Source organism: Garra rufa, chromosome 5 (assembly GCF_049309525.1).
Source record: "Garra rufa chromosome 5, GarRuf1.0, whole genome shotgun sequence".
Taxonomy (NCBI): Eukaryota; Metazoa; Chordata; class Actinopteri; order Cypriniformes; family Cyprinidae; genus Garra; species Garra rufa.
The window spans coordinates 20,272,519-20,299,546 of NC_133365.1; the positions used below are offsets into that span (position 1 = coordinate 20,272,519).

Here is a 27,028-nt window from a genome sequence, read left to right on the forward strand (position 1 = left end):
TAAATCCCCTACAGTGAATGGGTGCCGTCAAAATGAGAGTTCAAACATCTAATAAAAGCACCACAAGTAATCCACTCCAATTCATCAGCTAACATCTTGTGAAGTGAAAGGCTGTGTGTTTAGATTTGTTTTAACTTCACACCTTTCCTTCTGCTAACCATAATTAGAAAAGAAATATGCACAGACCAAGCACTGTTTATAAGTTAAAATAGTCCATTATTATAGATCATAAAGTAGTATTTTGGCCAGAAGAGGTGGTTTAAAGTTTAAACCCCCAACTGAGGGATCTTTTTTTTTTTTTTTTACAAACATACAGCTTTAATTGATGGACTAGAGTTAAGTAGATTGTTTGTCCATTATTGTGATGTTTTTATCAGCTGTTTGGACTCTCATTCTGACGGCACCCATTTACTGCAAAGTATCCATTGGTGAGTAAGTGGTGTAATGCTAAATTTCTTCAAATCTGTTCTGATTTAAACAACATGAGTGGGTGGTTATCACACAACACATAAACTACCCACAAGGCCACATTAATATTTATGTGTTTGTTTTACAGGAGATGAAAAGATGGCTAAGGAACTAGAGGAATTGTATGGGGATATTGATGCTCTGGAGTTCTACCCAGCTCTTTTGCTAGAGAAGACACGACCTGGTGCGATATTTGGCGAAAGCATGGTGGAAATGGGGGCCCCGTTTTCCCTAAAAGGCCTCATGGGAAATCCTATCTGCTCCCCTGAGTACTGGAAGCCAAGTACATTTGGAGGGAAGACAGGTTTTGATATAGTAAACTCTGCTAGTTTGAAGAAACTGGTTTGCCTCAATACAAAATGGTGTCCGTATGTATCCTTCCATACTCCTCCAGCAGATTATAAACAACAGAGGACATCTCACGGTGAACTTTAGCACAATATACTTCTGGAATCCATTTTAAATCACTGATCAAAATTTGACTCTAATTACAGATGTGAATGAAAATGAATTATGTTGTAAATCAGAAATGAATTAGTAATTAGAATTATTAGAGTAGTTATTTGTAACAAGGTGACTGAAGAATTAATTTTCATAGTATTACAATATTCTTAACTTTTTTGGATTATGAAAGAAAGTTTATTACAAAATATAGGAGCATTTAATTGATTTAATTGACCCTTTGCTAAACCCCGCCATAAAAACAGATTACAGATCAATCCTGCTTAAGCAACTGACGCCATCTGCTAGCTTCTGTTCTTTCATAATATAATGGCACAATACATTCCCACTGGCTTTATGAGCATATGTGACCCTGGACCACAAAACCAGTCATAAGGTTAAATTTTACAAAACTGAGATATATCATATGACAGCTCAATAAATAAGCTTTCTATTGATGTATAGTTTGTTAGGATAGGACAATATTTGGCTGAGATACAACTATTTGAAAATCTGGAATCTGAGGGTGCAAAAAAATCAAAATACTGAGAAAATCACCTTTAAAGTTGTCCAAATTAAGTTCTTAACAATGCATATTACTAATCAAAAATTACATTTTGATAGGTTTACAGTAGGAATTTTACAAAAAATCTTAATGTAACATGATCTTTACTTAATTTCCTAATGATTTTTGACATAAAAGAAAAATCAATAATTTTGACCCATACAATGTATTTTTGGCAATTGCTACAAATATACCCCAGCGACTTAAGACTGGTTTTGTGGTCCAGGGTCACATATTTTACTGAAAATCATGCTGTTTATTATGGTAATCTTATACTAAAGAGGGCGGAGCTTAACAAAGGGTCAATTAGAGAATTGACTAAAAGTTTGGTGTTTTCTTGCTCCATAGATTCAGTATTCTTGACAATTCACTTTAGACAGTAAATATATGGGCATTTGTTGTCTTATTTGTTATTTGCCAAACAACCATCCATCCATTTTCCAAACCGCTTGTCCTGTGTAGAGTTGTTGCAGTCTGTCCCGTGGAAACACCCAGGATGGATGACCAGTCCATCACAGGCCAAATAAACATTTACTGTAGCTTTAAAGGCATAGTTCACCCAAAAAAGAAAATTGGATGTTTATCTGCTTACCCCCAGGTCATCCAAGATGTAGGTGGCTTTGTTTCTTCAGTAGAACACAAACAAAGATTTTTAACTCAAACTGTTGCAGTCTGTCAGTCATATAATGGCAGTCAGTGGGCACCAAATCTTTGAGAGTAAAAAAAAAAAATACACAGACAAAACCAAATTAAACCCTGCGGCTTGTGATGATACATTGAGGTGCTAAGACATGATCGGTCTGTGCAAGAAACTGAACAGTATTAAATAATTATTTACCTCTGATCCACCGCAACGTTCAATTTTCCTGAGCATGTTCACAACAGCCGGCACTAATTGTGTACACAGTGCATAGCGGCTACTCAAAATGGTAATTACTTGTGCTTATCCTGATTCTGGCAGCCGATTAAAAACTAAAAGATTACGTTTCCTTGTGCGAACTCATTGCCAGAGCACGTTGACGTGTCACACGCCGACTGTTGTGAACACGCTCAATACAGTTGAATGTTGCGGTGGATCAAAGGTAAATAATGATATAAATACTGTTCAGTTTCTTGCACAGAAAGATCGCTTTGTGTCTTAACACTTATTGTATCGTCACAAGCCGCAGAGTTTAATTTGGTTTTGTCTGTGTATGTTTTTTTTACTCTTAAAGATTTGGTGCCCATTGACTGCCATTATATGACTGACAGACTGCAACGGTTTAAGTTAAAATTCTTCGTTTGTGTTCTACTGAAGTCACCTACATCTTGGATGCCCTGGGGGTAAGCAGATAAAATGGAGAAATTTTAATTTTTGGGTGAACTATCCCTTTAATTCATAGTCAAAAAAGGTAAAAAACAAAGTATTCCGTCCATTTTATGATGCTGAAAGATGAATTGTATTTGCTGCCTCATAGTCGGTTCTGTTCAAGTTAATTCTAATGCACTGTTCAACTTGAAATACATAATTTGCCTTGAACTGTGGATCTGTGTTGGCCAGTGTTTTTTTTTTTTTTTTTTTGGTGAAAAAAAGTGTTCACTGTTGTATTCATTTATGATCTTTGATACGAATGAATGTAACCCCATAATAATCCTGTCCTTCCAAGCTAATTATAGGCATTTGTAGCACCATTATAAGATTTTTCTGCAATATGATTTAGTTTGTCAAAAAGTTTTAATTAAAAAAATTTACTGGTATGTCTAATCATTTACAAAAGAGGTTTAAAGAAGAAAAAAAATCATCTATTTTACAACAAAAGTGTATAATGGCTCTTTACCATTTTCAGCAATCATGTCATCCAAGATGTTTGTGTCTTTCTTTCTTCAGTTGCAAAGGAATTTGTTTGCAAATAAGTTTTGAGGAAAACCTTTTCAAAAATTTTCTTCATATAGTGAAGTTCAATGGGGTTCAACAGGTTGAAGGTCCAAATTGTTTCAATGCAGCTTCAAAGAACAGTCATTTAAAAAAAAAAAAAAGTATATAGTTATTAACCACAAATGCTCATCTTGCACTAGCATCGGCGATGTGTGTCAGTAATCATGTTGTAAAAGTTACGCACAGTTAGTTCTTCGTCTGTGTGCTTAGGTTAATAAAGGTGGGGTAGGTGAAAAACTCCATCTGATGTTCTCTTCCAACTTCAAAATCTTCCGACATTGTTGTTTTACCTTTTGTAAAGAGCTTTTGACTTTCTTTGCACGTTCGTTTTTTTGTAAACGCTGGGGCGATGATGTAATGCCTGAGGTCGAGCTAGTGCAAAACAAGCATTTTTGGTTAAAAAGTAAATAAATAGTAAATGTTTTTAAAAAATGACCGATCTTTTCTCTAGATGAGACCCTTAAGGCGCGGTCACACTGCACTTTTCGTTCCATTGACTTCCATTTATACACATGCGAATGCGTTAGACCGGAAACGCAAGCCCGTGCGAAATATTTTCGCATTTTGCTGCGTCTGAAAGTTCAAGCTTGGTGAACTGTGACCAACAAATTCGCATCACATGACTCTGTGTGACCAACAGGAGATCGATACGTCACAGCATGACCTCTAGCTGAATGAAAAGAACCTTAAATTTAAACATTTAAAACTGCAGCACTGCGGTAAAGTGTAGTGGATTGTATGTTTTTACATTTAAATGTATTATTAGTGTCATGTACTGAATTTAACTTTTGAAAAAGAAACTGCAGGGCATTGTTCTGAAGACCTGTTCTGAATAAAATTATGTGAATGATATGATAATTGTGTCTCAGCTTCTTATAAGTTCAAAAAAGTCAACAAGAGACTTTTGAGTTTTAGTTACTTAGAGTTTTATTAATTGTATTAACTTGCAACCTCTATGTCAAACCAAGACTCAACAGTTGGTTGCCCATGAAGTACTGTACAATACTCCCAATATTTTAAGATTAATGTTCAACAATACACATCACAGGAAAAACTAATGATTAGGTGGTTTAACCTTTGGCACGAGCAGAAGTAACAGTCGAGTTGTTGTACAAATAAAACCTTTTTATAACTATACTGTACGTTCTATTATCTCATTGCATTTCAAAAATATTTTACATAATCCCATGGCTAGGAGAAGTCATTTATTTGAACTGTTTAAAAAATGCTGAACACTATCTGATTTTCATAAATACTTTCATATATACATTTAATTGCTCTTAAATAATTACAGTATTATAAATTCCTTGGCTTTAGAGGAAAGACAGTGTTTAAAAACCTGATGAAAGATCAATGATACAGGTAGTGTATCTGTGAAAGTACGGCTCCATATGAGCTCATGCTGCCTTTCATTAAACTAACATCATAGGAAATATGACATTATTTTAAAAAAGAGGGGGAAAAAAGCATCAGCACCATCTTTAACCTAACTGTCAGCAGCCCTATAGGCTGAATGATTTAAAAAAGAGCCTTCTCATGATTTCTTCAATGTTTGTCACACACTCCTGTTATTTACTGTGGCTAGTAGAGGGTGCATTCAGTTCGTGCTCCAGCCTGGTGTTCACCTGCTGGCCCGGGGGTCCAAAAGCAGGGCATGGAGGATGACCGGCTGCCGAGGGGGTGGAAGGGTAGAAGTGCACATCCACAGCCACAGAGGTCATGCCCAGGGACACGCAGTGGGACAGCAAAAGGGGAGAGAAACCATGGGAGATGTTGATGCTGTGGCGCACGGGAGTTGAGGAGGGATCGCTGGTCTGAAGGGTCAGGGAAGAACGCAGGCCCTCCTCCTGGGCAGGTGCTGGGTTGGCCGGAGGAGGTGAGGGGGCGTCCTGACCTGGTTCGAAATCTCTGCTCCTCCAGTCGTCCATGCACTGCAGCTGAATGTCAGAGTGTGGTGAGGGAGTGACCTTCCCCTCCTCAAATATAGTCTCCAACTAATTTAGAATGGAAAAAGAAGAATATTGTCAAAAAGAAAACAAGTAACTGTTGCTTCTTTCTTTATAGACAGACTGACTGTATGTTCTTTATGTCTAGAGTCCCAAAGACTGCAATGGTGTATGTGTGGAAATAAAACTAGTATTTTCAAAATAAATCTATTAATTTAACAGAAAAGGAGAAACTTTAAAGAATGATCATCCTGCTTTGTTCCATAAAATGAAAGTGAATAGTGACCAGGGGTTGATAAGCTCCAAAAAAAAAACACAAAAAGCTGCCATAGCTTTCATGTGGCCCATGCTTTTGATAGCTTTGTTGTTCATTAAAAGTGTTTAAGTATGAATACTTATGCAATGTACTTATTTCAGTTTATTATTTTTATGATTTACAAAGTTGTAAAAATTCTGTTTTTGCATTTTCATTATAGTGTATGGAGTGTAGATAGATGTGGGAAAAAAGTAATTTAAAGCAGTTTAGCATAAGGCAGGTATGGGGTATGAATACTTTCGCAAGGCACTATATTCCTTCATATGTTTGGAATAAAATAACATTAAAGATGTGAAAAGCACCACAAAGGTTCTGACCTGGTCCTCTTCTCTAGGCTCAGGGTGAGTCTCCACAATAACCGGCAGGTCCTGGGTGGACTGGACGCCCTCTTGCAAATCATCAGACGGTGGCTCCCTCATCAACATGGATGGGCTGCCTTCGGTTGGGAGCGCTCTTGTCTCTGATGTGTTGGGGCTTTGCTCAATAACAGCCACCAAATTATCATCTTCAAATGCCCTGAAATGTGCCATCATTAAGACAATATTCAATTACTGCAATTTTGACAGGGCCATTACAACATTTCCTTGCTCTCAACATGCTTTCAACAAGACTAACTTGTTATCATAGGTCCTTTCCATTGCGAGACGTTCCCCATGTCTGCAAGGTCCACCTATTCCCCTCAGAGCTATGAGAAAAAAAGAAAAATTATATTACTTTACATTTCCGAAAATTAATTTAGCCATTAATTGTATTAGTCCAGTGAGATTTTTGGTTTGCACAAGCAGTCTAACAACAGCCAGTGCTCTCCACACAGAGATCTGATCTCATCTTCATCCAGTCTGTCTGGAATGACATGAAGAAACAACAAACTAAGACTAAATCCAGAAGAACTGTGGCAATGTCTCCAAGATGCTTCAAGAAACCTGCAAAGTTACCTGGAAAACTATACGCAGGTGCACCTAGGGCAAAAGCTGCTTTAAACACAAAGGATGGTCACACCAAATGTTGATTTAATTTAGCTAATAGAAGTTAATTGATAAAGAACATCTATTTATGACATTATTTTTGACAGCATCCTCATTTTACAGCATTTTTACACAAGTGCCTAAAACTAACTGTACTGTAGCTTTGCAGGTAGGTTTCTTGAAGCATCTTGGAGATGTTGTCACTGTTCTTTAGACAGGATTTAGTCTGTCTCAGTTTGTTCTGCACTGGCTTTTGTCAGATCCCTTGTGCAAACAAAAATCTCACTGGATTATTACAATTAATGGCAAAATGAATGTTTGGAAATGTAAACTGATATCCTACTGACACACTACAGAAAAAGATAGAAATAACTGACTCAAAACCATGTTTAGCTGGTGAAGAAAATTATAGTGTTCTAATAATGTTGGCCACCATTGTAAATCATACATCACCTGCTCTCCCTGTAGGTACAGCTGCAGGATCATTTTTCTGAACCAAAGAATAAAAGGCCATGGCAATGAAGATGAATGCCAACGAAACACCAACTCCAACCACAATGGGAATATCATGCTTCTCAATCACAGGCAACCAAGTTTGGGACTTCTCCTTTTCTCTGCGGTAAAGAAGATAATATTATATGAAAATCACAACTCAGACAAACCATTATACTCTAGTTTATTAAGAAGGAATTATTTCAGGACGCTAAAACATAAGTCACTTCTAATCTTTGCAGCAATACCATAAATCATAAAATCGATCCATCTTATTCTTCAACGCGGAAGTAAGCCTATGAGCGAGACATCCAGTTCATTAGCCGCTACAGGGAAATAATGAGAAGAATAACAACGAGCAGGAAACGGTAACACTGTTTGCACTACAAACCAGTGTGTTCATAATTAAGATAATACATTCAAATAATATATAAATATCAAGCAGCAAAACAAGCTGTTTTGTACAGCTAAAAATAGCTGGACGCAAATGAGACTGGAAGCCACACCCATAAAATTAACAAATGGCATCACCCACTCTCAGGAAAAATAAGGTGGATATACAGTAGATACTATGATAATTTCAGATTTGTCTTACATCTCCCTGTCCAGTGCAATAATGTGTTTTGTTAATAGTAAATCATTTTCTGTTCATTGTTAATTATTACACAGTACACTGCCTGAAGGAACCAACCTGAAACCAAAGCATGCTTCAGCAATTTCTCAAATAAGAAAAAAGGAACTAAATCAAACTTTCTCAAGCCATACTTTCGCATGAGAATATGTTTACGTACTCATGTTAATATTAGCAAAAATATTACTTCCTCTACGCTATAAATGCCTAAAGAACTGAGAAGCTCTTTAAAGAATATGTTCATTTGATCACTAACCTGTTATTATTGTCAGTGGTCCTCATAGGGGCCTGTGAGGTGTTTTTCTTGAGTGACTCAACAAGGTCTGTGTCATTCGTCACCGATGACTTTGTACCTCCAGACTGCTTGATGACTTGACTCTGATTTTGATGTTGCTCCACAGGAGCCGAGGCAGTGAAATTCTCAACATCCATCAAAGTTAAGCCTGTGGTCTGATTTTGTCCACTAAAGGGCGGGGCACTCTTCAGGGAAAAGCTCTGAATTTTCTTAAGCTGGGTATGAGAATATAAATCTGGTGTGGAAGGTGTGTTTGTGTTTGAATTCAGTACTGGAAGTTTAGTGACCTGCTCTGTAGGTTGCATATGTTGATGTGTATCCTGTATAAAAGTGTCTTTGAGTGGAGGAAATAATGTAGGTTTGACAGGTACAGGGGATGGTTTTTGTGTTTGAACGGGTTGTTTGAATTTCTCACTACTTTCTATGCTAATGCCACTTGGCTTAAGTGAAATAAACTCAGTAGTGTCTTGGTTAGATTCAAGATTCAAGTTTGTTGGTGAGTCCTCCACAAAAGCATTTAACACTGCACCAAAAAAAAGAAGAAAAAGAAGAAGAACATTAAAGGATTAATGGATTAGTTCACTTCCAGAACTAAAATTTACAGATAATATACCCCATTGTCATCCAAGATGTTCATACCTTTCTTTCTTCAGTCGTAAAGAAGTTATGTTTTTTGAGGATTTCTCTCCATATAATGGATATATATGGTGCCCCCAAGTTTGAGTTTCCAAAATGCAGTTTAAACGCAGCTACAAAGGGCTCTAAACGATCCCAGCCAAGAAAAAATGGTCTTATCGAAATAATCGATTATTTTCTAAACTATATGACAATTTTTTTATACTTTTTAACCTCAAAAGCTCGTCTTGACATACCCTAACTGTATTGATCACACAGACTACGTATGCGGATCACAGAGATGAGACAATACGAGCATTTAAGTTTAAAAAGTATATAAATTGCCAATTTGTTTCAAAAATAGCTAGATAGGACTCTTCTTCCTCGACTGGGATCATTTAGAGCCCTTTGAAGCTGCTTTAAACTGCATTTTGGAAGTTCAACCTTGGGGGCACCATACATATCCATTATATGTGACCCTGGACCACAAAAACAGCCATAAGGTTAAATTTTACAAAACTGAGATGTATACATCATATGAAAGCTCAATAAATAAGCTTTCCACTGATGTATGGTTTGTTAGGATAGGACAATATTTGGCCGAGATACATCTATTTGAAAATCTGGAATCTAAGGGTCCAAAAAAATCAAAATACTGTGAAAATCACCTTTAAAGTTCTCCAAATTAAGTTCTTAACAATGCATATTACTAATCAAAAATTACATTTTGATATATTTATAGTAGGAATATTACAAAAAATCTTCATGGAACATGATCTTTACTTAATTTCCTAATGATTTTTGGCATAAAAGAAAAATCAATAATTTTGACCCATACAATGTATTTTTGGCTATTGCTACAAACTTACCCCAGCGACTTAAGACTGGTTTTGTGGTCCAGGGTCACATATGGAAAAAAAATCCTGAAATGTTCTCCTCAAAAAACATAATTTCTTTACGACCGAAAAAAGAAAGACATAAATATCTTGGATGACAAGGGGGTGAATACATTATCTGTAAAATGTTTGTTCTGGAAGTAAACTAATCCTTTAAATCAAGAAGAAATTTCTCTGAGGTGCGTTATTATCCTGTTGCTGATGGCAGAAGGACTTACGGGATATCTTTGTGTAATCTTCAGTTGTTTGCTGAACGGATTTATTTATCTCTGTATTACTCAGAAGCTTTGAACCATACTGAAAGGAATTAGTAAATATCTCTTGCTCACTCTCTGGAACCTGCAAGGTTGGAAACACACAGATAATCTCAGATCCACGATTGTTACCAGATGCATGTGTTTCAAGGTATTATTTAACCAATTAAATGGACTAAACCATTGAAAATGGTCAAAATGGTGGAGAATGGTGATGAAAATGGCAAAATACTCACAAAACAATCACAGAGTCAGTCATGCGTTATGAGGCTAATGTCACAGATGGTACCAGCATGACTGTCTCTGCACAATGCATTACTCACAGTGGGCATTATCGTTTTGCTCAGCGCTTCCTTATCAGGTGAGACATCAGCATCAGCTTTAAGTTAGAGCATTTGGCTGGTTAGATAAAACTGAGATGTGCAAACAGGAAACTGATGTATATTTACTGGAGCTATGAGAACTAAAACTAACTTAGTTCTCATGCATTTTGCTTACCAGTTACAGTTATGATGACACTTCTTACATCCTGACCAACTTTGTTCTCCGCAGAGCAGTGATACTCTCCTGCATCAGACCGGTGGATGTTGGAGATGACTAATGTCCCATTATCTGAAAAATTACATTTTAAATTGAAAAAACACAGAAAAACCTGCATCATATGGTAACAATCTGTCCAGTATGTAACAAACCATCAATGTGTATCTGTTGTGGCAGTGAGACCGGAGAGTTCGGACCAGGCATTTCTGGTGAATTTTGTATCAACGCAGTTCTAATCCAAGTGTATTTGACAGGAAAATCTCCAACAGCTCGACAAGGCAGACTAACAGGTGATCCCTCCGAGACAGTGAGCGATGCAACAAAGGAAACAATAACTGGTTTCACTAAAAGACAGAAGATATGTCAAATTAGATCTAAATTAGAAAACAGATCATAACTGTACATTGCCACATAAAATGTGAATTAGTTGCTAGATCACTTCTAAAAACCAACCCATGGTACTCAATGATTAGCATTTCAATAGTATCAAAGAATGCATGTTAGTACATGGCTATTTTTGCAAAGCGAGATTTACCAGCAACTCGGAGAGTCATGGTTTTCTGATCGTGACCCAGTGTGTTAGAGGCTGCGCATGTGTAAAGTCCTTCATCATATGTTCTCACTGATGAAATGTAGAGTGTTGTGTTTCTTAACCTGGGAACATAATAAACCACCTGGTAAACAATAACTACAATCATAGTTTATAAACTCTTCATGCAAAACGTACCCCATGATAACTTTGCCTCCAGTTTTGACAGACTGGCCCTGCTTTGACCACTTGACGAAAGGAGCAGGGTGTCCCAACACCTGGCAGTGAATCGCCACTTCAGCTCCTACAGGAGACGTCACCATAGTCGGCCAGATAGTCACGGATGGAGGTTCTGAAATAATAAGGTCAGGTTGACCATAGAAAAAACAGAATTGTGGGAACTGAGCACAAGTACAAAGTCACAAATAATCTGAAAAACAATTTCTAAAGTGAGGGTTTTATGTGTTAGTGAACTTGGTTCATGATAGAACTAAAGGTGCATCTGAACACTGTGACAGAAATGCCAAATTAAATTAAATAAATCTGATAATTTACTCACCCCAATGTCATCCAAGATGTTCGGTGAGTTTCTTTCTTCAGTTTAAAATAAATTAAGGTTTTTGATGAAAACATTCCAGGATTTTTCTCCATATAGTAGACCTCAATGGAAGCCCAAATTGCAGTTTCAATACAGCTTCAAAGGACTCATGATTCCACCCGAGAAATAAGGGTCTTATCTAGTAAAACGACTGGTCATTTTCTAAAAAAAAAAAAATACAAATTTATATACTTTGTAACCAGAAAGGCTCATCTTGCACTAGCTCTGCGATGCGTGTCTGTTACTTCAAGCATTATGTAATCATTTTGGGAAGGTCACATGTGGTTAGTTCTTCATCCGTGTAATCCAGTTCAAAAATGTAAGGAAGGGTAAAAAACATCTCCTTAAAAACTTCAAAATCGTCCGACATCGTTTTACCTTTTTTGTAAAGGGCATTTGGCTTTCTTTGCACATTCGCTTTGTAAACACTTTCCAATTTGACTATGTAATGTGTGAAGTTGAGGTAGTGCGAGACGAGCATTTGTGGTTAAAAGTATATAAATTATTATTTTTATTTTTTTTTAGAAAACGGCCGATCATTTTGCTAGAAAGACCATTCCTTATCTGGGATCATGTAGAGTCTTTTGAAGCTGCATTGAAACTGCAATTTGGCCAACCCATTGGCTCCCATTGAAGTCCACTTTATGGAATGCTTTTCTCAAAAACCTTAATTTCTTTTCGACTGAATAAAGAATATGAACATCTAGGATGACATGAGGGTGAGTAAATTATCAGGATTTTTTTTGCTTTTTGCAAATTAACTGGAAGTGATCCTTTAAAAATAAAAAAATATTTTATGATATAGTTTATGATTTCTTAATTCAGACTAAACCTTTCTCAGATAGCACCTAAATAGTGATCTAAAACTGTAGATCTACGGGTAACATTCAAGAAAGCCAAATAATTCCTTACCAAGAACATCCAAGTAGATTTTTTTCGATGTGAGAGCCCTTTTGAGATGTGAATTAGATGCTCTGCAGAAATACAATCCACTGTCTGTCTCCTGTACACTGAAACACAGAGACTCACAGTTAACATACATATTTTACATTTTGACTGTTTTCTCTTATTACAAGATTCAATTTACAGATAGTACTCTCTGAGTTAAAAAAAAGGACATGCACAGATAACGCCTCTGGTTCTTTTTCCCTCACTCACTCTGAGCGGGATTTGAACCAGCATTTCCAGCATGGGAAGCAGATATGTGTAACGTCATTTGATATTGTGCTCTTGAGATCAAGGGATTGATGTTTACCTAGACAGCACTTACTAGCTGGTCTGTGTTACACACATAAATATACACAAACATCTCAAAGTAGCCTGCATAAATGGTTAGATAAGAATCTAACCTTTGGAAGACCAGGTCTCCATTAGAATCAAAAGTATAATGAGGTCCTGTCTGAAGGAGTCTGTTGTTCTTAAACCAGGACACTTGTGCTGGGGGTCTGCTGTGAGGAGGCCTACAGGAAAGAGTCGCAGATTCACCCTTCCTCACTGTTAGGTTGGCAGGTTCAAGAACAAAGTTCCAATCCATAACTGTGCGAGAAGGGATGAAAGGATATGATAAATAGAGGATAGGCGTGAGCAGCCACCACCTGGAACAAAAGATTGCTCATTTGAAAAGGAAATACCTGCAGGAAGGAGGTAGGCAGGTTCGGATATCACTTTCTGCCTCTCGTTGCAAGCTTCACAGAAATAGAGGCCCTCATCTTCTGACAAAACTCTCCTACGAACAAATTTTGTAAATATTTGGAACATTAATGATTTCTGACCATAATTTCATGGGGTTGTATTTTATTGAACCTGTTTGTTCGTGAAGAAATTCATATATGTGACCCTGGACCACAAAACCAGTCTTAAGTCGCTGGGGTATGTTTGTAGCAATAGCCAAAAATACATTGCATGGGTCAAAATTATTGATTTTTCTTTTATGCCAAAAATCATTAGGAAATTAAGTAAAGATCATGTTCCATGAAGATTTTTTGTAAAATTCCTACTGTAAATGTATCAAAATGTAATTTTTGATTAGTAATATGCATTGTTAAGAACCTAATTTGGACAACTTTAAAGGTGATTTTCTCAGGATTTAGATTTTTTTGCACCCTCAGATTCCTGATTTTCAAATAGATGTATCTCGGCCAAATATTGTCCTATCCTAACAAACCATACATCAATAGAAAGCTTATTTACTGAGCTTTCATATTATATATACATCTCAGTTTTGTAAAATTTAACCTTATGACTGGTTTTGTGGTCCAGGGTCACATATTTTGTTGTTGTAATTTCACACAATGTTTTTCATGATTTGCAATAGAAAAATCTCACTGAAAAATCAGCAGTTGTCCATCCTTCTGCAGATCCCATCTAGAAGAATTGAGTAACAGACGTCCATCTTTAAACCACTGTACTGTGGGAATGGGAAAGCCTTCAACAAAGCAGTGCAGTGCAGCTTCCATTTCAACAGGTACAGTGAGATTTTGGGGGCCTTCAATAATCTTCACCTCTACATCGGATCCTGTTCAATAGACATGAAAACACTTACATTTATATATCAGTAACTGAGTAATAAGAAGGTCAGTGCTGTATCTGCAAAATATATCAGAGTTGTATATCTCTCTGTCTTACCACGCACTGTCAGAGTTGCTGCTTGACTTCCTTTGCTTATGTTTAGCAGAGGATTGTGGGTAATGCAGATATAGACTCCTTGGTCTGCTTTGGTGATGTTAGCCATGTGCAAAGTGCCAGAGGTCTTCCTTTGACTCCCTCCTCCATACTGTCCCTAGTGGTAATATACTTATAATAGAGTCCTATGTAGTTTTCACTTTTGTTGACAAGGTATCAGATCTGACTGCACAAAAACCACAATCTCCACACATTTGTCGTGGTCGCACTGTCACGATTCATATTTCATATAGTGTAGTTCTGCACTAACCAATCATTTTACAAATCATCAACACTCTTCAAATAGCCAAATTATCATTTGTTAAGACCTGTAAAGATATTAAATTGTTCACCCAAAATTGAAATTGTGATGCTTTCATCAGCTGTTTGGACTCTCATTCTGACAGCACCCATTCATTGGTGAGCAAGTGATATAAAGCTAAATTTCTCCAAATCTGTTCCATGAAGAAACAAACTCATCTATATCTTGGATGCCCTGAGGGTAAATACATTTTCAGCTAATAATTTTTGGGTGAACTATTAATTTAACAAGAAAAACATGACTAAACATATGCTAATGTGCCATAATTTTAGGTCAACTGAACAAAGTTTGTTTACTTAGTAAGTATAAGCTTTTAGTTTTATCAGTGTTTAAAAATTGTAAAACCAGTTTCGACTGTAATCTATTGTAAGTTATTTAATTATAGTCTATATTTGATAAACTAACAGTGTGTGTTAGTTGTTTTGTGCACATGTAAAGTGTTTTGTAGTTCTGTACCTGAATCTGGTTTCCTTTGGTGAGAACTCTGCCATTTTTTAACCATGAAATCTGAGCGGGAGGAGAACTATCACCAGAGACACACTGAAGGAAAACATCATGTCCCTCTTCAGTTCTCATGGACTGAGGGTGAAAGAACACATCCTCCAGGCCTACAAACAAACAAATTACAATGAATGACAATTTGTAAATCTGACTCATCCTGTGTGCCATTTCTGTGTGTAACTATTAAAGGGTTAGTTCACCGAAATTGAAAATTCTGTCATTAATTACTCACCCTCATGTCTTTCCAAACCCATAAGACCTTTGTTTATCTTTAGAACACAAATTAAGATATTTTTGATGAAATCCGAGAACATTCTGAACCTGCATAGACAGCAACACAACTGACACATTCAAGGCCCAGACAGGTAGTAAGGACATTAATAAAATAGTCCATGCGACATCAGTGGATCAACCATAATTTTATGAAGCTACAAAAATACTTGTTGTACACAAAGAAAACAAAAGTAAAGACTTCCAACAATTCCTTCTCTTCCGTTTCAGTCTTCAACGCTTGAATGTCAGTTGCATTGCTATCTATGCAGCGTCAGAAAGCTCTCAGATTTAATTAATTTATGTGCAGAAGGTCTTGCTGGTTTGGACTGACATAAGGGTGAGTAACTATCACTTCAACATCTATCTTATCATCTTTAACATCTGTCTTTTCATCATTTCTTTGTTTAATAGAATTATATACTTGCAATACACATACATGCTTTGCTGAGTGTGACAGTGGTCTGAATCTGTTTGTTGCCTCTTTTTGCACTGCAGGAATAGTTTCCAAAGTCTTCCTCTTGTAAGTGGGGAAAGAAAAGTGAGCCATTGGCCAACTGATGAATCCTGCTGTCCAGACTTCCAGCATCTCGCTCCCATTTCACTGGCAGTGGAGCCTTCAGGCCGGAGTCAAAAACTGTGCAATTCAGCATCAGAGAGCTATTTAAAATCCCAACGCCATCTTCAGGTAACACGGAAAATACTGGGCAAAAGAGAAAAGTGTGTGAGGAAATAAAATAAATGTACAATGGTGATAGATACAGTTGAGATCAAAAGTTTACATCCCTCTTTCAGAATCTGCAAAACGTTAATTATTTTATAAAAATAAGAGAAATCATACAAAATGCATGTTATTGTGTATTTAGTACTGACCTAAATAAGATATTTCACATAAAATATGTTCATATATTCTCCACAAGAGAAAATAATAGTTGAATTTGTAAAATTGAGCCTGTTCAAAAGTTTACATCCCCTTGATTCTTAATACTGTGTTGTTACCTGAATGATCCACATCTGTGTTTTTTTGTTCAGTGATAGTTCATGAGTCCCTTGTTTGACCTGAACAGTTAAACTGCCTGCTGTTCTTCAGAAAAATCCTTCAGGTCCAACAAATTATTTGGTTTTCCAGCATTTTTGTGTGTTTGAACCCTTTCCAACAATGACTGTATGATTTTGAGATCTATCTTTTCACACTGAGAACAACTGAGGGACTCATATGCAACTATTACAGAAGGTTCAAATGCTCACTGATGCTTCAGAAGGAAAAACCATGCATTAAGAGCCAGGGGTGAAAACTTTTGAACAGAATGGAGATGTGTAAAAAATTTTTATTGTGCCTAAATATCATATTTTTTCATTTAGTACTGCCCTTCAGAGGCTACAGAAGATACAGTTACTGTACATGTTTCCCAGAAGACATAATAAGTTAAATTTACCCTGATTTTTAAACTCAAAAAGATGCATCTTTAAATCATACAGTCATTGTTGGAAAAAGTTTAAACACAAAAAAATTTGGTTCTGAAGAACAGCGAACAGTTTAACAGTTCAGGACAAACCAGGGACTCATGAACAACTATCACTGAACAAAAAAACACATCTGTGGATCATTCAGGTAACAACACAGTATTAGGAATCAAGGGGATGTAAAAAGCCATTTTTAGAAATTCAAGTATTAATTTCTCTTGTGGACTATATGTAAACATCTTTTTTGTGAAATCTTATTCAGGTCAGCACTAAATAAACAATAGCATGCATTTGTTTTTTGATCCTTCTTATTTTGGTAAAATAATTAACATTTTGTACTTTCTGTAAGGGGGATGTAAACTTTTGACCTCAACTGTAGACTTGTGTAAAAATAGTTAATTAAAAAGCTAGATGTTTTAGATTTTTTTAAGAAAAAATTACACAGTCTAAGACGTGATTAAACGATTATGTTAACAGGTGCTTTTGTGCATTTTGCAAAAAAAAATTGGTTTATGTATTTAGTGAAAAATAATTTTTTTGCTATATTCACAATTTTTTCTTTGATTTAATTATAATTTAATATAAATGATTTTATCGACCTAGCAATTTGATTAAATAAGAATTGCTAATGTCTTATTCATTTTACATCACTTGGTTGTTTTTTTATCAGAATTGTAAAACTGTTTACATTAGATACAATCTGTTTACATTTGTAACCCCAAAATGTAATGTTGTGTCAGGTGTCTTCTGTATGTCTTAGAATATAGTACTGAAAACACAATATATGCATCATATAACAAAATTCATTTTATTTTGCATTAGCATTCGCCTATCTGTATATTCTTAGTCCATATATTCAGTGTATCTCTCAGCACAATAAATCTCATTTTAAATGGGCATCACTTTGAGGAAGCAGGGCTAGTTTGAAGTCCGCCGTTGCTAGGCTACACGTGGAGCAGCACAATGTTTTGGCAAGCCTTTTGTCAAATTATGCAAGCGTATAAAACATTTGCATGGCACACATGCATTTTTATGGGCCTGTTCAGCAGGATAAAAATTCAGTAAAACATGAACACACTTGCAGCCAAAAATACACACTTACACTCACCTAATTCAGACTCAGCAGGATTAAATCTGAGAGAAGAGGACAGAAGGAGGAGCCAGAGTGAACAGGACATCTGAACTGAGCTCCATACAGGACGAGACATGCTAGCCCTCTTCATCTGTGCCAATCAAATGAAGATAATGGTCCATAGCATCATTCCTCATCTGACCAAATGCATTCATGCACTGCAAAACAAACAGTCCGAAGTTCTATTGAAGGATTCAGCATAAGTGCCTTTCATTGGATTAAATACACAGATGGAGTTACAAAGTAATATCAAAGTATATCAAATATTTCAAAACATACATACTTGTGCTATGCCTCATTTACTGGTGTGAGCGTGTCTTCAAAGAACGAGTGCAAATCACAACTCTCACACGGCGCAGCAGCACCTCCTCTCTCTCTCTCTTTCTCACTGCATATTCCTATTTTGGTTGTGTTTCATTACCACTATTATCATCACAGCCTGCCTTTGTATACTACAGACCTCTTTACTCTCTTCAATAGGCTGGCCACTTTATACCACACAGCAGCAAACCCTCCATTTACTGATCGTAACATGAAAAGAGCAGAGACGCTTTGTACTTAGAGGATCAGTTAGAAAGCTTGTAAGGAAAGGTTTGTACTTGATCACATAAGCTTTCATTGCCACCGTGGCCATGTATGGCGGTCTTAGTTTATCGGTTCCCTAATATGGCCAGTACATAGTGATGCTGTAAATATGCTATTTCAGTGAGTTTAGTGTCATTAAAAATTATCCATAGTTAGACTTTAGAAGCTTATTATAGCAGCATTTGAACTGCATGAATGTGTACAGAGAACATTTATGGAAAAATTAGTATGAATCAATAGAAATTTGGAACATGTTCAGAGTTTTTCATCAGTTTTTTTTCTCACAAAAAATATTACTCATTATGTGTTTTGGATTCACAGATGTGTTAAATGTTTATTATAATTTTTGAATACTTGCAAATTTAACATTAATTTCACTGCATGAATGAATTGAGACTACAAGATGGTTTTAACTGATTTACCACAATCAAACAGAAAACAGCTGTGACATTTTTATCAAAACTATTTTATAAATTTAACCTCTTGCTTCTGTCAGCACATAGCAGTGTTTCTTAAATAGATCCACATTTTAGTACTGAATTATTTAGTATTAAGTTATAGTATGAGAGAACATGGTTGATAATGTGAAAAAAAAATATTTTGTTAAAATAGATTATTTGAGAGAAAACCAAATTGTATGATAGAATATTATAGTGATCACCTCTGATCATGATACAGCTCCATATGGGTGTCATGTCATAAGTCATTATTAATACTTTTAATTTGTATCATAATTTACAAATTATCATAATTTAACAAAAACATTGTAAGTTACTTATTATAACGCTTTCGCTGTTATTCAAACAGCGAATAAATTATTCAGAGAAGGCGAGTAATGAACATTTACATTATCAAAGAACAGTAGCCTATGACTGACTTCTATCTAGCACGAAATAAAAAAAAATAACTCCAGTTATAATCGTTGAAGCTGCCTATACACGCTTTGCCAAATGAATCCCTCACTTACATTATACGTACATGTGCACTTTGTTGTTTATGATGGGAGAATTCGTGAGACTGCAGAACAATGATCAAAAACCCGGCATTTCAGGGATGACTCATCTGAACGCTTCTGATTGGTCGTTGCATATATAAACTCAGTCGTTTGTGGTTGGTTATAATGCGCAACGGTGTAAAAACGAATTGTGATGCAACATGAACAGATTTAAAATGTGTTGCTGCAGGAGTTTTCATTTCATTTTCTTTTTATTTGCGACAGCCGTAATGGATTTAGTTTAACTGTCTGTTCAGCAGGGTCAGAAATGACCTTTTCCATTAAAGAGCAATATTTGTATCCTTATATTCATTTCCAGGGGCAGGTTTTATTTATGTGAAGGCAATTTTTATAATCATCTTATTGTTATAAAAACCATATGTTGTCTTTAATACACTTTACATTACTTTTACATTTACCCAATTACTTTAATAATAATTTAAACTGTTAAAGGGTTAGTTCACCCAAAAATGAAAATTAGCCCATTATTTACTCACCCTCCAGGCATCCTAGGTGTATATGACTTCCTTCTTTCAGTCAAATCCAATCAGAGTTATATCAAAAATCATCCTGGCTCTCCCAATATCTGTCATGGCAATGGGTGGGTGTTTCTTTTCAACAGTCCAAAACAAGTCCAAGAAAGTGCATCCATCCATAATAAAACGTGTTTCACATTGCTCCATGGGATGAACAGTGTTGTTTTGTACCGTTTTGAAATCCATTCAGCCGTTCTCCTGTTCTGGCGATATCACTTTTAGCATAGCTTAGCATAGATCATTGAATCCTATTAGACCAATAGCATCGTGTTCAAAAATGACCAACGAGTTTCGATATTTGTCCTATTTAAAACTTGACTCTTCTGGAGTTATATCGTGTACTTAGACCGGCGGAAAATGTAAAGCTGCGATTTTCTAGGCCGATAAGATTAGGAACTACACTCCCATTCCGGCGTAATAGTCAAGGAAGTTTGCTGCCGTAATATGGCCGAAACAGGAGCAGTAATACCATGCAGCACATGTACAAATGCTAAACTAGCTGGGAACTCATTTCTGATAATACTCCGCCTGCTTCGGCCATATTACGGCAGCAAACTTCCTTGACTATTACGCCGGAATGGAAGTGTAGTTCCTAATCTTATCAGCCTAGAAACTCGCAGCTTTGCATTTCCACCGGTCTTAGTACACAATATAACTACAGAAGAGTCAAGTTTTAAATACAACAAATATGGAAACTCGTTGGTCATTTTTGAATGCGATGCTATTGGTCTAATAGGATTCAATGATCTATGCTAAGCTATGCTAAAAGTGACATCGCCAGAACAGGAGAACGGCTGAATGGATTTCAAAACGGTAAAAAATCAACTTATTAACTCAGGGGGAGTTGGAGAATGAGCCTATTTCCAAAAAAAAGTGGAGTGTTCCTTTAATGCTAAAACGGCTTGCCATAGCGGCAGATACTTTTTCGGTTTTAATTGGTATGCACAATAAGCAGAAATGTCATGCATTTTAAACGTCTGACGGACCACCCACTAACATTTTTGTCTATTCTCGTCTCGTCAACGAAAACTCACACACGTCTCGTCATGTTTTAGTCATCAACGAGCCATTTTTATCTCGTCATCGTCTCATTATCGTCATGAAAAAAAGTGGCGTCAACGAAATGATTTCGTCATCGTTGACAAAAACAACACTGGGGATGAAGAAAGGTAGCGAATCGATGCATTTTTGTATAAAATATCAATATTTAAAATGTAATAATCACTTTAATCTAGCTTGTGCCAACTGGTCAGACACAGAAGCAGCTCCGAGCGGATGGTGTACAGTATGATGTCAGTGTTGCGCATGCGCCGCTCAGAAGTGACGAACACGGACGCACCATGGAGAAATCAAAACAAAACAACGGTGACAAATTAGAACTACAAAACGAGGATTTGTAACGAAAAATGTTGGAGGATTTTAATATGAACCAATAGGGGACTGGTTTTCCTTTGCTAGAGTCAGGAAACTTTTCTTCCTTTGCTCCTGTAAACAAACGTTGGTTTTCACGAGACTCACAGGCGCATACGCAACGCATACAAAAATACATTGATTCGCTACAGGAGGCCTTTATTCACCCCCTGGAGCCATGTGATGCACTTTGAATAAAAGCAAATTAACATATTAATAAATCTTCACCTTAGAATTATAAGGTTCTATCTGACATTTTTGTCAAAATTGAGTTATTCACATATTCTTATTCTGTGACTAATTATTTACATTTTAATGTATTAAATTTAACATATTTAATGTTTCTTTTGTAGGTCGTGGACAGAAAACAAAAACATGGTTCTACCTACAGAAGTCAATGGAATGCAAAAACTTTGAAGCTCAATATCTCGCAAGTGCTCAGAATGCAGATAGAACCTTATCATTCTAAGGTGACGAAATACTATAACATAATACTAAAATAATGGGAGAGCCAAGATAATTTTTAATATAACTCTGATTGGATTCGGCTGAAAGAAGGAAGTCATATACACCTAGGATGTCTGGAGGGTGAGTAAATAATGGGCTAATTTTTTATTAACATTGTATCTGCACTGTGTTGTTTATGATGAGGGATTACCAAGCGTGCACACTCATCAACAGCTCTGGGGTTTTCAGCGCTGACTAATCTAAGTGCCTCTGATTGGCCAATGCATTAGTCAGTTCAACAGAAACGCATTTGATTTGTTGTAAGGCTCTATACGTTGCTCAAAACAGCGTGTTTAAGCAATCCGATGCAGAGTGAGCAAATCTAAATATAATTTCACGAATTGACACTTTTCAGTCATTTTCATATTTCATTTTAATAGCAACAGCCGTAATATCTTGTTTAATAGTGCAGGAGCATTTTTTGCCCCTTTGGCTTGAATTTATAGGGCATTTTTGTTCATTTTGGTGGCATTTTTGCCAAAAGCCCCCATTTACAACTATGGCAATTATTTTTAGAGTGGAAATGGCAGATAGGTTTGTCAGACATGTTTTATTACTATAAATATAATTTTTATTTATTTATTTATTCATAAGAAGATTAAGAACAAATCTGGAGCAAAAGTGTGCTGGCATTATTATATATTTTTGATGTGCATCTTTATTAGCTATATTTGGATCTGTGCTTTATATAGGTCAAAATACATACTGTGTTATTATTGATATTGCATTAAAATGTATAAATGCTCTCATGTATTTCTGACAGTGTTTCATATTGGGAGAGCAGGTGAGTACTCAGAGGCGAACCGAAATCCCATGAATGAGTGCTTCAGCCTTATGACTCATCTGACATGGCCCATAGACAGCAGGTGGGTGAGCTAATGGGATCTAATGCCAGGAGCCGGGGGTGTGTTTTCTTTAGTCAAACAACACCCCATTAAATGAAGAAGCAGTTTAGCAATTCATTAAAGTATTGGATATTTGATCCCCTTGCAAATGCAATCTAAGCACTCCAGAGAAGGAGTTTAATTTGTCTGGCATTAGTCATACAAGGATATGGTGGAAAGAGTAAACTGAAAACTTCAGGACAACATTTCATAGTTTACCTGTTTATATAAATCTGTGGATTTAATTTTAGGTTTAGTGACTAAAATTAGTTGAGTTACATATTAGTTGAATCAATCAATCTATCTATCTATCTATCTATCTATCTATCTATCTATCTATCTATCTATCTATAATCTAATCAGCTGATGATTTTTTTTATTGCTTATGTATTTTGAATGCTCATTCTGCTGATTATGACTATGCTGCTTTACACTATGAATCTATGACCATTTTGAAATGTATTGCTATTTTATTTTTTTATTTTATTTATTTTTAGTCAATTTTGTGTACAATTCTTTCTCAATTCTTCTTTCTTTTTTTTCATAGACCAGTTTTAACCAGTTTGATTGATATTAAATCTAAACAAAAATTTATATTCTTTCCATAGTCTATACACTGAATGGGATTTACTTTAAAACTATTTTCATTTAATAAATTTCACAAATAATTATGTAGAAACAACAACATTGAACTAAACATGAACATTTTAAGTGGAAAGACTCAAATAGCATAATCTTTAAAAAAAAAAAGAGCTGTAAACAATTTGAGTTGTGAGCACTGTAAAGGTAAAAAACTAAATAAGTGCACATAATTGTGCCAGTTGTACTGATTGTATACTGTACCTGCATGTCAATATTTGTACATCCACATGAAAATGATTACATTTACAGTACCAAGAGAAGACTTGGTATGTATTGGTTCGTTAAAAATGAGTGTATTTATGCATGTATACACCATTATACAAAATTTGAAATAAATTAATGGAACTATTTTGCATTAACTATGCAGGCATATGTGACCCTAGAGCACAAAACCTTAAGCAGTCTTAAGCAGCATGGGTATATTTGTAGCAATAGCCAAAAATACATTGTATGAGTCAAAATTATCGATTTTTCTTTTATGCCAAAAATCATAAGGATGTTCCATAAAGATATTTTGTAAATGTTCTACCGTAAATATATTAAAACTTAATTTTTGATTAGTAATATGCATTGCTAAGAACTTCATTTGAACAACTTTAAAGGCGATTTTCTCAATATTTAGATTTTTTTGCACCCTCAGATTCTAGATTTTCAAATTGTTGTATCTCAGCCAAATATTGTCCTATCCTAACAAACTATACATCAGTGGAAAGCTTATCTATTCAAAAAATTGATCCTTATGACTGGTCTTGTGTCCAGGGTCGCATATAATTATTTTACCAATTGCAAATATACTGCACTTACCTATGAAGAGCAGAAGTGTTAAGCCTCAGTGCAGCATCTCTGTCAGAGAGCGCTTGTCAGTGTGTGCCTTCTGCTTTATCAATGCAACAGGCTTGATCTAATGATGGAGCATCAGACACACATACGCCACACAGATGGGCTCTGTGGCAGAGCACCACCCCTCCACTGCCACAAACAATATGAGAGGACTAAAGCACCACTCTGCATGTGTTCAGACACTGGGCAAAATGAATGAGGCCACAAATAAAAAACCAAAACATGCAGTTTGAGAAAAACGAGAACAATTGTGTTGCAATTCCCCCGTAATGGTTATTCATAAAAGGTGTCCACAAGTCTAATAGCGTTTGTTGTACACATTGGCATAAATCATTTCACACCTGTATGTGCGTTTGGCAGCAAGTGACATTATTAATTATAGCACTGGCTCTGTTTAAAGCATTAAAATACCTATTGCTTATTTTATATAAAAAAACAGTGATTTGTTATTACACTTATGTTTTATATTACATGTGTTTGATTTATTTTAAAATGAGCTGATTCAAAATTAGTACGATGAATCAAAATACTGTATGTTTAGAACTGGTTCAAAAATCAGAGAAAGAACAAACTTGCTGTGGTTCAATATGTTCTATACAATAATAAAACAATAAAATACTTTAAGATCAGATTATTGTTAGAATAAAATATATGATCTTAAATGGAGCTTGAATGTAAATCATACTGAGTTAGACAGCAGAAACAATAGTGTTTTGAAAAGATTTCAGGAATATTAAGAGAAAGTTAGTGGTTTTCGTACAAAACATCCAAAGTCTTTGCAAATGTAAATCGACTTCATTTCTTTTATCAATTCAGCACAATCAGATGTAAATTAAAGTACAAATAGCCTGATTTCTAATCTATGCAAGAGGGTGATTTTAATTAACTGAACAAAGGCCAGTTCTGCTGGCTAATGTGATATTTGCAGTGTGGAACATCAAACACACAAAGTCTGCGAATGGCTTCGAATCATTTCATGTTGCTACAGTAATTATCAGCGAGAAGCGACCTCTTCATGTGCTGAAACAGAATCAACAGAGAAAACATCTTTGTCAGGATCTTTGTGGTTTCATTCTTTATTCACATTTTCAATCAGAAAGCCCTGTTATGGACAATCTGAAATCTGTCCAACAAATCAACTAAAGATGACAAGACAACAAATTCAGCACATTTGTCTTTGTTAACAGCTACAACAGAATCAAGTGTTGTGTTAAATAATACTGCTCACCAAGACTTTTATTTGATAATAAAAGAAATAGTAATACGGTGGAATATCATTACAGTTTCAATTCAATTCTTCAGAAATCATTCTAATATGCTGATTTGCTGTTCAGTAAACATTTCTTATTTTGTATTATTATCAGTGCTGAAAACAGTTAAAGCATCCAGTTCAGCAGTTGCTTTTTTTTAAAGATTACTGAAGTCTTGCTAGAAAATACTATTTCTCTCTTTCTACTTAAAATAGGGATGCTCATATTGACCGTTTAACCGTTAACCGTCAGTAAGAATTTTAACCGATTATTACTATCAGTTAAACGGTTAAAAAAAATATATATATATATATACATATATATATATTATTTTTTACGTTTGCTGCATGGTGAAAGAAAAAATGTTTACTCGCAGGCGTGTGGACACGTGCAGTGCGGCTGTTCAGACATATTTTGCTGAGTAAGCACCTGCTTTACCTTCTCTTAGTTTGTGTAACTCATGTAAGTAGCCTATGCAACACAATGGCAATGGCGATATTGGGTTATCAAAGAGTGAATCCATGAATAAATGTATTCAAATTCTGAATTAATTATAGTCTAAAAAGAGCGCGCTCCCCTTACAATCACTGGAAAGCTCTCACTCATACATTACTGTAGTTAATCGCAATCTCACAAAGTTAATAAAAAGTAATAAAATAACCTTTACTCTGTAAATGGATCTCTTATTTACATCATGTCTACACTTTCTTTGTTTTAATGAGAGAGTTCGTGGAGGTATAGAATTCAGCAGAATTGAAACCGGCACTTTGAGTGGTGAGAGGATCGTAACATAGCCGCCTCTGATTGGCCATTGCGATAATGTGATCAACAGAAATGTCTGTGATTGGCTATTGAACACTGTGAAAACACGTGTCTCCACAGTGGATGAAAAGACCCGAACCGCAAATTGAAAGGATTTTTGTGAAGTGTTTTTATCACGGATCTAAGCGTTAACAGACAGCGTTCCAGTCTATCCGTACAGCATGTCCACATGTTAAAAACTGAGGTATAAGCTGGTCCGCTATATGTTTTTATGTCCGACGAGAAAAACAAGACCGGTACCTTTCTTCGAAGCGCATAGAAGGATTCAGTGTGTTTTAGTTCTGTCATCTTAATTAGGTAGTTATTTAACTTATACATATTTAGTGTAGGCCTATTTATATTATTCTTTTTTTTTTTTTTTCATTCTGATTTTCTCTGTTCTCAGAAGCGCTGCTGATGCGTGATAATTTGAGTATATGAATGCAGTTTTTGTTGTTGCTCTGTATGCTGCTGTTTGCACGTTAAAATAAAACATTTGCTTGTATTTTTATGTATCATCACAGATACTCGTGCATTCTATTTTTATTTTAAACGAATTCATTATTCTAATTTTATCAGTTAACGGTTAATGATCGGATAACGAGCAGCGGTTGTCGGTCAGGAAAATTAACCGAAATGAGCATCCCTAACTTAAAACAATCCACATTTAGTTCAATGTTGTTGTTGTTGTTATTTTCAATATGATTTGTGACATTTATTAGCAGTTGAAAATACTTTTAAAGTAAATCCTAAACTGATCCAT

General features: G+C 35.7%; 3 protein-coding genes across 3 annotated transcripts in view; 1 reads left to right on the forward strand and 2 right to left on the reverse strand.

Annotated features, from left to right (window-relative positions):
• Positions 1 to 4,209, forward strand: part of ptgs1 (prostaglandin-endoperoxide synthase 1) — a 31,254-nt gene extending 27,045 nt beyond the window's left edge. The window contains exon 11 of the mRNA XM_073841451.1: positions 557 to 4,209. Within this exon, the coding sequence (XP_073697552.1) occupies positions 557 to 903 (347 nt within the window). The 3' untranslated portion in view covers positions 904 to 4,209. The remainder of the gene's footprint in view (positions 1 to 556) is intronic.
• Positions 4,210 to 4,333: 124 nt separating this feature from the next.
• Positions 4,334 to 10,982, reverse strand: LOC141335895 (uncharacterized). The gene is made up of 10 exons (XM_073841450.1): positions 10,875 to 10,982; positions 10,492 to 10,683; positions 10,298 to 10,411; positions 10,123 to 10,178; positions 9,764 to 9,884; positions 7,996 to 8,557; positions 7,070 to 7,230; positions 6,267 to 6,336; positions 5,969 to 6,167; positions 4,334 to 5,383 (listed from the first exon to the last, which is right to left on the reverse strand). Exons 1-10 carry the CDS (start codon positions 10,891 to 10,893, stop codon positions 4,958 to 4,960), a joined length of 1,920 nt encoding a protein of 639 aa, XP_073697551.1. The 5' UTR covers positions 10,894 to 10,982; the 3' UTR covers positions 4,334 to 4,957.
• LOC141334782 (immunoglobulin superfamily DCC subclass member 3-like) lies at positions 10,949 to 17,965 on the reverse strand. The gene is made up of 10 exons (XM_073840008.1): positions 17,793 to 17,965; positions 15,660 to 15,923; positions 14,906 to 15,057; positions 14,092 to 14,245; positions 13,792 to 13,981; positions 13,098 to 13,192; positions 12,816 to 13,002; positions 12,379 to 12,476; positions 11,067 to 11,220; positions 10,949 to 10,961 (listed from the first exon to the last, which is right to left on the reverse strand). Exons 1-10 carry the CDS (start codon positions 17,905 to 17,907, stop codon positions 10,949 to 10,951), a joined length of 1,422 nt encoding a protein of 473 aa, XP_073696109.1. The 5' UTR covers positions 17,908 to 17,965.
• Positions 17,966 to 27,028: the final 9,063 nt, after the last annotated feature.